This window comes from Nelumbo lutea, chromosome 1, assembly GCF_056320005.1.
Source record: "Nelumbo lutea isolate HS-2025 chromosome 1, American lotus-T2T, whole genome shotgun sequence".
Classification (NCBI taxonomy): domain Eukaryota; kingdom Viridiplantae; phylum Streptophyta; class Magnoliopsida; order Proteales; family Nelumbonaceae; genus Nelumbo; species Nelumbo lutea.
In genome coordinates this window covers 157,907,186-157,920,365 of record NC_142684.1, presented here as the reverse complement: position 1 = coordinate 157,920,365, position 13,180 = coordinate 157,907,186, and the positions used below count along the sequence as shown (strand labels likewise).

The following is a 13,180-nucleotide window of genomic DNA, read 5'->3' as shown; positions in this document are numbered from 1 at the left end:
GATTCATGTGAACTGGCAATTCAAGTTTTGGTGTGAGGTAACTCAAGTGGTCACATGGGGGAGGCTAAGGTGATGGTGTATGGACAAATAATGGACTGACAATCAAGCCCATGGAATATGGGGTGCTTGACCCCACTAATAAAATTGTTAGTGGTGCTGGGCCAAGGTGTTTTAGGCCCAATTTTGTTGAGTCACATGACTCCTTTATGGAGCACGTGATGTCAAATGAAGTAGGACAACTCATAGACCTAAATGTGGGTCTATCTTTGTCTTTTTCGAAGATGGAGGCAAATGCATCAGGGGAGGTGGTGGATAACAGTCGAGTAAACGAGGTGTTTGAATACCCGTAGGGCATTGCAGACAGTTTTCTGTGAACTGTGGAGAGGAACAAAATTTATTTATAATGATAAAGATAGGCCTCCATTTGTGAGGCATAAGGACGTTGGTATGATGTGGATGAGAGTGTTTCAGATGGGTGTCAAGGAAGTGGTGGAAATAAGGTTGGTAGTGAAGCAGTGAAAGTTTTGGATGAGATATAGGTTTCTATTGAAGGTAATGATTTGCAACAGGTTGCTGATGGAAACAGGAAAGGAAATGGGTCAGCATCAACATATGGAAGGGAAGAGCATGTAAAAAGATTGGAAGGAGTGGTAGGGGGAGAGATTGTGGGTGTTTTGGCACAAAAGGAGGTTCAAAGGGCAATTAAAGGGATGAAGAAAGAGAAGAGGAGGAGCAGGAAGGTTTTGAGACCGAAATTGTTGAGAAAGGGGCTGATGGGGATAAGATGGGTGAGGAGGTTGGGCATTAGGTTTTGATGGAGGGTGTTGAGGATGATCACTTGGGGGAGGTCCAGTGATTTAATATGTGCACAGGCAAGCACATTTTAAGGTATATGCCTCGCCTAGGCCTCCCCAGGTGCAACACTTTCAAAAGGTTTGTGCTTAGTGTGCCTTGTGCTTCACCCTAGGTGTGTGACTTTTCGTGTTTTGTGCATTTTACTCTTTTTTAAGCCTAGCAGTTGGAATGGGTACAAGCCTCTTGAGGCAAGCCTAAACAAGTCCATGTTAAGGCCTTAAAATTCTTGATTCCTATAAAAGTGATTTTATTATTTTAATTATATTTTTAAAATCTATTTTAGGATGAATGGATGAACAATATTAGCAAATAGGGGTGCTCAGAGCTCTGGTGATAAGAATTTAAGACCTTAACATGGGCTTGTTTGGGCTTGCCTCAAGGGGCTTAGTACAAAGGTGACTCATAGACTTAAGAATGAAAGATGTTTAACATCATACTGGTTATTTGTATTAGAGTTCAGCTTGCTTGTTAGACTGATAACAGTCAAGGAAAAAAGAGGAGAGAAAGAGAGAAAGAGAGAAAGGAGAAGAGTAGAAGAGAGGATGAGGAGGAAAAGGTCTTGCTCGAATGAGAGAAAAATCAACCCTCCCATTCGGCCAAATCTGTTTTATATTACTAAAATATTGTGGAAAAGTCACATGTGTCCCTACTTAAGTTAGGGACATCAGATCTAACATAAACTTACACATCAGCACCTAACCATAAGCACAAAGATAGAAACACCCCTACATACTCGACACTAACACTCCCCCTCAAGTTGGAGAGTATATATCATATAATCCCAGCTCGTTACATTTGTAGTCCACTCTACCCCGACTCAATCCTTTAGTAAACAAATTTGCCCATTGGTTCCCTGTGTTGACATATGCAGTGTCTATCACTCCACTCAGCACCTTCTCTCTAACAAAGTGACAGTCAACCTCTATGTGCTTGGTTCTCTCATGAAACACCGGATTAGAGGAAATATGAACTACAGCCTGATTGTCACAGTAGAGATTTATCGAAGTATCAACAGTGTATCCCATCTTCTGTAGAAGGTTCCTTAGCCAAACTAATTCACAAGTAGTATGTGCCATAGCTCTATATTCTGCCTCTGCACTGCTTTTTGCCACAATTGTCTGCTTCTTGCTTTTCCACGTCACCAGATTACCCCCAAGAAAAGTGCAATCACCTGTGGTAGATCTCCTATCAGATATAGAACTGGCCCGATCAGCATCAGTATATCCTTCTATTTCAAGTTTTCCACCACTTCTGTATATCAAACCACGACTAGGAGCCCCCTTTAAATACCTCACAATCCTTGGAACCGCATCCCAATGTGGAACCAGAGGTTTCTGCATGAACTGATTTACCACACTAACTGCGAATGAAATGTTTGGCTGAGTGGTGGTAAGGTAGTTTAGTTTACCTACCAGCCGCCGGTATCTACCGGGGTCTTCAAACACTTCACCCATATCGCTGCTCAACTTAGTGTTTGTTTCCACAGGTGTTTCAGTTGGTTTAGCACCTAACAAACCTGTTTCTTCATGCAAATCAAGAACATATTTCCTCTAACACAAGTTAATACCATGTTTAGACCTTGCTACTTCTATCCCCAAGAAATACTTCAATTTACCAAGGTCCTTTGTCTGAAAATGTTCCTGTAGAAAGTCTTCAACCTGTCAATTGCCATTTTATCATTTCTGGTAATGACAATATCATCTACATACACCACCAATAGGATATTCCCTGTTTGAGAGTCATGACTAAAGACTGAATGGTCAACTTGGCACTGTTTCATACCAAGCTTTTTTACCACCTCACTAAATCTGCCAAACCATGCTTGAGAAGACTTTTTGAGCCCATAAGTGGCCTTCAGTAGTTGGCACACCTTTCCATCCTCCCCCTGAGTAACAAGCCCCGATGGTTGCTCCGTATAGACCTTCTCGAGCAGATCACCATGCAAGAAGGCATTATTGATATCAAGCTAATAGAGGGGCCAATTATACATTGCAGCCAAAGAAACCACAACACGGGCTGAACCAATCTTAGCAATCGCGGAGAAAGTCTCTATGTAATCAATACCATAGGTTTGGGAATACCCTTTGCAACCAGTCTAGCTTTCAACCGCTCTACACTACCATCAGGTAAGTACTTAACCATATAAACCCACTTACAACCAACAGCCTGCTTACCAGGAGGAAGAGTGGTGAGTTCCCATGTATGATTATGGGTCAGAGTTGAGAGTTCTTCCATCGCACGGCACCATCCTGGAGAGGCAAGGGCTTCCTAGACATACTTAGGGATAACAACAGATGATAACAAAGAGATAAACTGGCGATGGGAAGTAGAAAGGTGAGTCAGTGAAACATAATTAGAAATAGGATGAAGGGTACAACTACGTTTACTTTCCACACGACAATGGGAAGATCAAGATCAGATACTGGGGTTGGTGCTGGTGTGGGAACAACAACCGGATCTGTCGATGATGATGGAGCTAGAGGAGAAGCCAGTACATGTGGGCGATGTGTATACATGTGATGGATAGGTGGTCGTTCAATAGGTGGTGGCACCGGAAGCAAGGACTTGGTCACAGCTGGAACAAGAGGAACAAAATCCAGAACTGGAAGAGGAAGGGGAGGAGGTGATGAAGAGGAAGAAACATCGTCGGACCCCAAGAAAAATGGAGTAGACTCAAAGAAGGTAACATCAACACACACACAGGAACGTTGAGAGCTGGGATGATAACATTTATACCCTTTCTGAGTTTGGGAATAGCCAAGGAAGATGCACTTAATAGATCGTGATCTAACTTGTCCTTTCCTGGCCCTAGATTATGAACGAAGCAAACACACCCAAAAACCCGAGGAGAAAGAGGAATTAGAGAGACAAGGTAGGAAATAATGTGGTGAATGGAGAATGACCATCAAGGATAGACGTGGACATCCGGTTAATCAAGAAGCAAGAAGTAAGCACTGCATCACTCCAAAAAGATTTGGGGACATTCATGTGATGCATGAGGGATCGAGCTGTTTCTAGAAGATGACGGTTCTTTCTCTCAGCCACCCCGTTTTGTTGTGGGGTGTAGGTATACGAAGTTTGATGGATAATGCCATGTTGGTCTAGGTATTCTTGAAATGATGAAGAGAAATATTCACGTCCAATAATAGGATGAAAAATTTAATGTGAACACCAAATTGGTTGTGAATCTCAAAAACTTTTTGGAAAATGGTAAACAATTCACTCATTTCTTTCATTAAATAGAGCCACATCATCATTGAATAATCATCAATAAAAATGGAAAAATATTTATATCCATTGTATGACATTACTTTATAAGGACCCCAAACATCTGAATGAACCAAAGAAAAATGACTCGACATATGGTTATCAACTTTAGGATTAAAGGGAACAAGATGATGTTTCCCCAACTGGCACAACTCACAATCCAAAACATACAGATGATTCAATGAAGGAACCAAAGACTTCAAGACTTTCAGTGAAGGATGGCCAAATCTATAGTGCCACTGGAGAGGAGAAAGAGACGATTGGAGAGCTATTGATGTACTTCCACTACCATCAAGATAATACAATCCACTAGCTTCATGCCCTCCACCAATCTTCATCCCCGTCTTGAGATCTTGAAAAAACGCGAAGATGGGAAAAAGGTAATGGAGCAATTAAAAGACTTGGTCAACTTACTAACTGACATAAGATTAAAAGGAAATTTAGGGACATACAAAACTGAGGATAAGGATACAGGGTCCATGTTAACATTACCAACACCACAGATGGAAGATGTGGAACCATTTGCAAGGGGGAAGTGAACCATTAGCTAAGGTGATTTTATCACGTCCAGGAAGCAAGTCATATGAAACAAACAAGGTAGAAAGGTTGGTCATATGATCAGAAGCACCAGAGTCAATAATCCAAGGGATCTTAAGATTACCTGAAGTGGTTGCATGATTGGCAGAAGCCTTTATACCTGAATGAGCAAATGCAGAAGAAGTTGAATTTCCTGAAGGGTTGGAAGAAGAAGTCACATCCTCTAGATGACTGATCATCTTCCCAAACTTTTCATATTCTGCTTTAATGGGTGCCAACTGTGCACAAACAGACATCTCTTCCGTATAGTACTTATCACTATCTGGCCCAACAGCCACATTTTTACTTCCTGCCCTTTTACTATCATGTTTTTTTTGAAACTAAATGGGAACAAGATCATGATGTAATTTCCAACACTTGTCTTTAGTGTGTTTCGACTTCTTGCAGTACTCACATACAACTTCTTTCTTTCCTGAGCCACTAGATGTCCCAGCAACACCTTTGGGTTTAACCCCCATATTCGCAAAGTGATCACTAATATCAGCCCCTTGAACCTGGACAACCCTTCTGCTCTCTTCACTGCTCACCAAAGCATAAGCTTGTGACAATGAGACACTCTCATTGGAAAGAATATTATGCTTTGTGATATTATATTCTGGGTTTAGTCTGGTTAAGAATTCAAACACCCTGTTTCTTTCAACCAGTTTTCTGTAGGTCTCTGCATCATTGGTGGTGTCCCAAGTTACAACTTCTATTAGGTCAATTTCTTGCCATAGAGACTTCAGGGTTGAGAAGTATACAACTAAAGGTTTCTCCCCTTGCCTTAAATTCTTCACATCACTTCTCAATTTGTAGGCTCTAGCCACATTTAGTTTTTGGGAATAGGTTTCTGCAACACTGTCCCAAATTTCCTTTTCTGAATTTATCCATAGGTAGTATTGACTGATTTGTGGCTGCATTGAGTTCACAAGCCACCCAATGACAGTGTAATTTTCTTGCATCCACTTCTCATAGGATGGATCATCTTTTGGGGGAGCCTTCTTGCTCCTGGAAATAAACCCCCACTTTCCTCTACTACATATATGAATCTTTACCGGTTGTGACCATGCCAGATAATTAGTTCCATCTAGTTTAACTGTGGCCACAGTCAATAAAGAATCACTTGGAGTCTCCTGAACTTGTCCATATTCAGCACCATTCTTGTTTTCAAACTCTGAGGAGTTCATCATGTAAACACTTCAAATATGATTTCAGATGACTTCTACAAGTGTATAGAATGAGGATGAGCAAGGACTGAGTTCAACCAACCTCAAGACTGCAATTCACAAGGCCAAACTACACCCGGAAGTTGTAAGAACCAAGACTGAAGCAGAACCTTGGCTCGACCTTCAAGAAGTAATCAGAAAACTTCTAAGCACTGTGCACTCAATTGAAGTTCCTTTTCTAATCAGGGACTTCTTGGTAATCACCAAAAAGTAGCCAAGAAGAGTAAATACCAGTCCGTATTGATGAAGAGGCCTTTTTACAATTATAGTGTGGGCAATAGAGAAGACCCCACTGTCAAAGGTGAAAAAACCCTCAAGAACAGTCCGTACAGGGCCCTAAAACACACCCAAAAAGAAGCAACAATTCATAGCACTGAATCCAAGGATGTTTCGACAGTTTTGACAATCCAAAAAGGAGTGAAAACAACCCAGAAATCTCTTGGTTAAACCAGATTAAAAGACAGCCGAGTAGCTGTACAAAAACAACCCAGAAATTTTGGACACTTCAACAGTCCAAACACAGAAAATTAACACAGAAATCTGAGCACAACTTACAATATTTAAGCTTCAAATCAGAAACCGAACTGTTTCCCTTTTTTCTCTGATTCTTCTTGGCCACCTACCCACTTCTCCAAGAGATTTGAGTCTTGGGCACCTTCCAATGACCTCCAAGAATTAGGCAACACGAGTTGAAGCTTCCAGCCCTAGAATACTGAAGTTCAGGCCTGCTCTGATACCATGAAGAAAGCTGAAGAAAACAGACCTTGAGAGTTCGGCAATGAGGGTTTTGAGAGTGAGAGTTTCGAACATTACTCTCTCTCAACACCCTAACACTATTTTATTAAGATAAATTTGATTAATTACAAGGAGGCCCTTAGCTGGGCAAGAAATTACAAAGAACATAACATAGAAAGGATGAGCCCGGAATAAGGCCCATTACAGAAAAGAACATAAACAATAAGAAAGAATAAACAGCTTATGGGCCATTTGGCCCATCTTCTCTACAAAAGTAAAAGGTGACCCCTGAATAACAAAAATCTTACAACACTGCACAAAATAAACATTCCTGATTCACCCTCTATTTTGCTAGGTAGTTAGCTAAAGCATTTGTTGACCTCCTAGACCAATACACTTTTGCATCCAACTCCCTTGTGAGGCTCAATAATTCCCTTACCTGTTGTCTAAGGGACCACGACCCCAAACTGTTTGATTGCAGCCATCCTACTACTAATTTTAAATCCCCCTCACTTCAGTTCTAAGTGAGTCCCCCACACCTATTGGGCCAGAATACAGAGCTAGGATTTTTCCTTCCGCATCTCTAAACACACCCCCTATTCCAGAAGGTCCAAGGTTCCCAATAGAGCTGCCATCAAAGTTTAGTTTGACATGACACTGCAATGGAGGGGACCAAACTGCTTGTATGGTAGGTGATGAAGTAGAAGATCTTGCTAAAATATCCCAGCCTCTAATCAAATCATCTATAGAGACATCCTTGAACAAATCAAGAGTTTTCAGCCAATGTACTGCCTAGTGTTTTAAAAGCGCAAGGCGCAAAAAAGGCGCAGGGGTCAATTTGCGCCTGAGGCATGCGCCTTTTTGATGCAACGCGCAAAAATGAAAGAAATGCTAAAAAATAAAGAAAAATGTCAGAAAATTAAAAAAAAAGCCAAAAAAATGAAAAAAAATATTAAACATAATATTAGTAAAAAATATAAACTAAAATTTTAAAATAATGTTTTAAAAATCCTATTATCTAAAATTAAAATACATAAACATAAGATGTAAAGCATATTCAAATGAGAATTTAAAAATAAAATTAAACATATAAAACATTTTCAAGCATGTAAAACCTCTAATTTATTTTTTCACTCAATTGCAGTACTTCACATAGCTAATGTAATGTAAAATATATTACGTTTCTGATTCTATGAGTCAGCTTTGTGCCACGCCCCTCGAGGCAAGCCCAAACAGGTCCATGTTAGGTCTTAAGTTCTTAGTTTTCATCCAAAAAATAATGATTTTATAGTTTTAATTGCTTTTTAAGAAGACATTTTATTAGGATGAATGAATGAACAACATTACTTCTCAAATTTATATTTACAGGCCTTGCTCTCATTTTTGTTGCCCCTACTTCCCTTTGCCTATTCTCCCTCTCTTCTGATTTGGTTCTAACCATTCATGGTGATCCATCCTAGTCAATGTTATCAAAATCAACGACTGATTTCTCTACTCTACCTCTTTGCCTCCAATCTCTGTCCATCTAGTTCTTCCACTTCATTGTTCTGCACACATGATTCAAAGTAGCAAGATAGTTATTGTAGATTCATTTCAACAACTATGTTTCTCAAAAGTCTAGGAACCCATACAATTGCTTCTGACACCACAATTTCCTGGCATCTAAGATGTCCACTCTTCCATTAACTTGGACATAGTAAAGGGAAGAACTATTGCAAAAGATTGTACATTTTAAGAATTCTCTTTTTTTTTTTGAAGAATCAATAAGAAAGAAAATTTATTAAAAGAAAAGGTTACATCCTATCACATTGGTTGTCTAGATGACACACCAACAACATCAAGTACATACTTCAATTACATGTCCAGAACATTAAACTGAGAATGCATCTACATTACAAGGCTGTAACGCAAGTGAATTCCAGAAATTCCAATAAATCAACTTTGAAGACTTCTGAACTCCAAATTGTCACAACCCCTCCTGACAATCCCGAAGCTTGTAGATCCACCCATTCTGCACCCTCTTCTCCCCAAATATCCAGTTTCAATCTCAAGTCAAAACTTTCCAGTTTTGTTTCCTGCAACAATACTACATCTGGTTTGATGTTTCTAATTAGATTTCTTACCGTTTCCTGTCTTTTCCATCCCATAAACCTCTCACGTTCCAATTGAGAATCTTCATCCCTCTTCCCCTCCCCCCCACACTATCCTACTCCTCCTTACTCGTTCTTGTCCAAATTTTCCTCTTCTTCCTCTTCCTCGTTCCACCCCTTGTTTTAATCTAGGATTTTTCTTTTTCTTTTCTTTCTTCTTCTGCTCGAATTTCTTGAATGCTATTTTGGCAAAGTCTTCCCCTCCCCAAAGACTAATCCAAGTGATTTCCCAATCTGAACCTCCCTCTCTACCATCTTTTCTATATTTACCTTCCCATCTTGTATTACCTCTGAATCAGTTGAACAATTTGAGGGGAGTGCACAATTACCTCCTGTCCTTCCCCCTCCCTTATTTTGTTAACTTCATTCCTTTCCCTTCCTTTCCCCTCTTCCTGACTCTGTAGTAGACCCAATTGTCTCCTTTTCCTATTATAAACCTTGTTTTGAGATTCTCCTCCTTCCTCCCCTGCCCTCTGTGTTCTATTTGTCTTTGTTTTCTCCCTTTCTCCTCCTTTTAAACTCTCTTCACCCTCACTAATCTCCTTATATAATCCTTCTAGTAGAGGAGTGTCCGGTACGAAGTATTGACTCACCTCCTCAGATCTTAGAGTCAAATCAGTATAGATGGAGTCACAATTTTTTCTTCTTACCTTCCCCCCTTCTTCTGCTCCTTCCTCCAAAACAATATTCTTTGGAGAAGAGATATGCTCCTCTCCCTGTTCGAAGGAACTTCCCTGCGACCCTGTCACTTCTCCTTGTCTGTCATTAAAATTTTACTCCCTATTATGTCCCTTTTCTTTATGCAGTTCACACTCCCTATGGCTCGCCTGAGCAAGACATCCATCATCTACTTTCTTCTCTCCTAGTCCATCTTTTCTCCTCGCACTTTGGGCTTTTTCTGCTGTCTCTGTCTTCTGGGATTGGAGCTCTTCCCCTGTTCTTGGCAGCCCTCTCTTGTCTTCTTCACCTCCCTGTCCTCTTTTCTCTCTTTCATTATCGTATCTCGTCACTACCTAGATCCATTTCTCCTCTTCTTTTCCTTCTGTGAGCAGTCGATCTGTTCTCAGACTATCGAACTTCTTCTCATTCAGCCAAATGTATCTTTTTCCAGAAATGCCCCTCTTTAGTCCCTTCTTTTTAAATCTTGCCTTTGCTTTAAGATTAACCGCCAACCTATTTAGACCGTTAAACTTCTTTAACTCAAGCTTTCTTTTACCGGCTGGCACCGGTTCCTCTCTCTCTAGCTTCTTTTCCTTTTTTTTTTTTGATGTAATTCCTATTTTATTCCCTGATCCAACGACTCCCACCCATTTCTTTTTTTTTTTTTTCAATTCTTCTCTCATCCCCACCGTCCATTTGTAGCCTTCCTTTCATTGCCTTTTCCAGCTCAGCATCTTCTTCCTCTTCTCTTCGTCTCTTCGACTTCCCCTTCTTCTCCATCCTCTCCTCTGCACCACCGGTTGAGCTCTCTTCTTTCTTCTTCCTCCCCGATTCATCCTCCTTCCTCCGTTCTTCCTGGAAACTATTTGCCTCTTGTTGCTCTATTATCCTACTAAATGTTCCGTCCATCCCTTCCACACAGTCTCAGCTCGTAGCTTTCTCCTGCAAATACCAGGCTTAGGGCTTGGGGGATTTCACTCACATCTTCCACTTCCACCAAAATTCTTGGCACATCTACTTTCTCCCATTTCCTGTTTCTGTCATCACACCTAATCTGGTTTCCACATGCTGCTGCTGTTTCCTCAAATGTTGTTATACACCAGGCATGAAGAGGTATCCCCACTATGCTTATCCACGTCGCTCCCCTCCTCCTTTTCTTCACCTTTCCGGCTGCCGGTGTCCACCATCCCAGTCTTAAATTGAAATTTCTTTCCTTTGTTCTCTCCTTTAAAACCTACTCTGTGAAGTTTCTATTCTTGAACATAATTAGCAACAGTTCTGCATTGAGCTTTCTCACCCCAAAAACCTTCTCTCTTCCCCATTCCAACATCACCCATTTCTCAAACTCCTTAGTTTCCACCTCTGTACCTACAATTCTTCCTACCAGACTTGCAGAAGCACTTCCACCGTTTCCTTCCACTTCCCAGTCTTCTGCACATCCACTACCACCTTCTACACCTCCATCCTCAAAACATTGAGGCATTCTGTATCTGGGTCCCACAATCCTGCACCTAGTGGCTGCACATAACAAAGGACACATTGAGCAATTATTTTTCTAGCATCACAGAGAATTGCATGTTAACATAATGTCTGGCCATAAAACTTAGACTTCATCATGCTAAAGGTATGATTTGGAATTGCTTAAATGATCTCTTCCTGCACAATTACATTTTAAGAATCTTCATTTATATAATCATCTAGTTGGCAAGTCATACAATCATGCATCTGGTGACTGCTGCATTATAAAGTATGAATTCAGCAATTATTTTTCATGCATCACATAGAAATGCGTGTTTATGTAAGTTACAGTATACCCCTTCTACAGTCATAACAGTTAACAATTAGATGTCATCATGATAGAATGTAGAAACATGATTTGTTATTGCTATCTTAGTTGACTAGATGGCAGCTTTAGATTTCTGGTTCATCTCTTTATGCTTTTTCACAAATATGCATCATTGGCACTTGCTGTTATTCGTAGAACTAAAATGTTTTTTGATTTATTATTCGGGAGAGATGTTGTTTCTTTTATCTTTTTAATTTTTTGCTTTTTTAAAACCATTAATATAAACCCTCAACCTTTTGGTTTTCAGGTCACTGATCACCTCAAGGAAGTTGCCAAAGTCACCAATATCAGGATAATTCCTGTTGTGGGTGGCATGTCAACAGAAAAGCAGGAGAGACTTTTGAAGAGAAAGCCTGAGATCGTTGTTGGGACACCAGGAAGGTTATGGGAACTTATGTCGGGAGGGGACGAACACCTTTCTGAAGTTAGTACTAGTGAATGTTTTTCATATTGAGCACACATTCAAATAGTAGTCACTGTTGCATGAAAATTTGCTACTTATATTATAGTTCCTTCATGTATGAACAAATTTGATGAATCCATGCTAGTTAACAGAAGAAAGAAATACAGATGCATAAAATATGTACCTGCAACTTAAAATGTATTTATTACTCCATTGTGGATCTTGATAATCCACTTGGACTCATGAACATAGTAGCTAGGTTATTTGGATTTGTAAAATAGATTTGGAGAAAGCTTATGAGACTGTAGATGGGGTTTCTTTGGAAGAGGTGAAGAGAGTAATGGGTTTTGGTGAAAGATGGAGAGAATAAGTGTACTCATTTTTGTCATTGGTATCCTTTTCAGTTTTGGGTGGGTTATAAAGGGAATTCTTTCAAGTGTCTAGAGGCATAAGGCAAGGAGATCCTCTCTCCTCACTCCTTTTTGTGCTAGTAGTGGAGGTCCTAGCACAATACTGAAAACTAGTGAAAGCTCAAGGTTAATAGAGGGCTTCCAAGTGGTGGAGGATGGGGCGTCCATAATAGACACACGTACAATATGCTGATGATAAATTGGTGTTTATTCTGGCGCTCACAGGGGTTTCATGTTTAGTCATTAGTTATAGCTTTCTTCCTGTTTAACCTTTTTGAGTTGTAATTTCTGTGTACACTCATGTACCTCCTGCCTTTTGAATAAAGTTACCATCTTTTTCAAAAAAATATATTGGTGTTTACTAATGCTTTGGTAGATCAAGCCTTGAATCTTAGAACTGTCTTAAAATATTTGAAGCCTCTAGGGCTAAAGATAAATTTGAACAAGAGTTTGATGATAGGGGCGGGAGAGATTGACATTTGGGCTACTTTAAAAGTGTGTTGGTGCTTTGGGTTGTCAAATAGGTTACAGAAGATTCAGCGGTGCTTTCTCTGGGAAGGAGGTAAGAATGTGAAGAAGATTCGTTTGGTCAAGTAGGATAAGGTGTGCAGGCCTAGGAAAATGGGTGGAATGGAAATGAGGAAAATAAGAAACCTAAATAAAGCATTGTTGATCAAATGGTCATGGAGATTCAGAAGGGAGATGGATGCTCTTTGGAGGAGAGTAGTTCTAAGCAAGTATAAAATGGTAAAAGATAGTGAAAGCTTGAGGCATAAAGCAGGGAAATCCTCTCTCCTAACTCCTTTTGTGCTAGCAGTGGAGTTCTTAGTGCAATGCTGAAAGTACAGTGCAACAGCAGTGTAGATTATGAAGATTGAAGAATTAGGGGAATCAAGTAGTCTAAAATGATTGACAGAATTATCACAAAATGCACATGTTAAGGAAGGTCTTTAGTGGTGTTTGAACAACATAATACGAAGAATTATAAATCAGAAAGACTAATCTAAAGGATATCCTCCCCATTTTAGACACTTCCTTTTTACTCCTTTACT

General features: G+C 40.0%; 1 protein-coding gene across 4 annotated transcripts in view; it reads left to right on the top strand.

Moving 5' to 3' along the window:
* Positions 1-13,180, top strand: part of LOC148878638 (P-loop containing nucleoside triphosphate hydrolases superfamily protein) — a 47,435-nt gene that overhangs the window by 3,529 nt on the left and 30,726 nt on the right. For all 4 annotated transcript variants that reach the window (XM_088957694.1, XM_088957676.1, XM_088957665.1 and 1 more), the window contains exon 5: positions 11,563-11,739. In XM_088957694.1, coding sequence (XP_088813820.1) covers positions 11,563-11,739 — 177 coding nt within the window. The remainder of the gene's footprint in view (positions 1-11,562; positions 11,740-13,180) is intronic.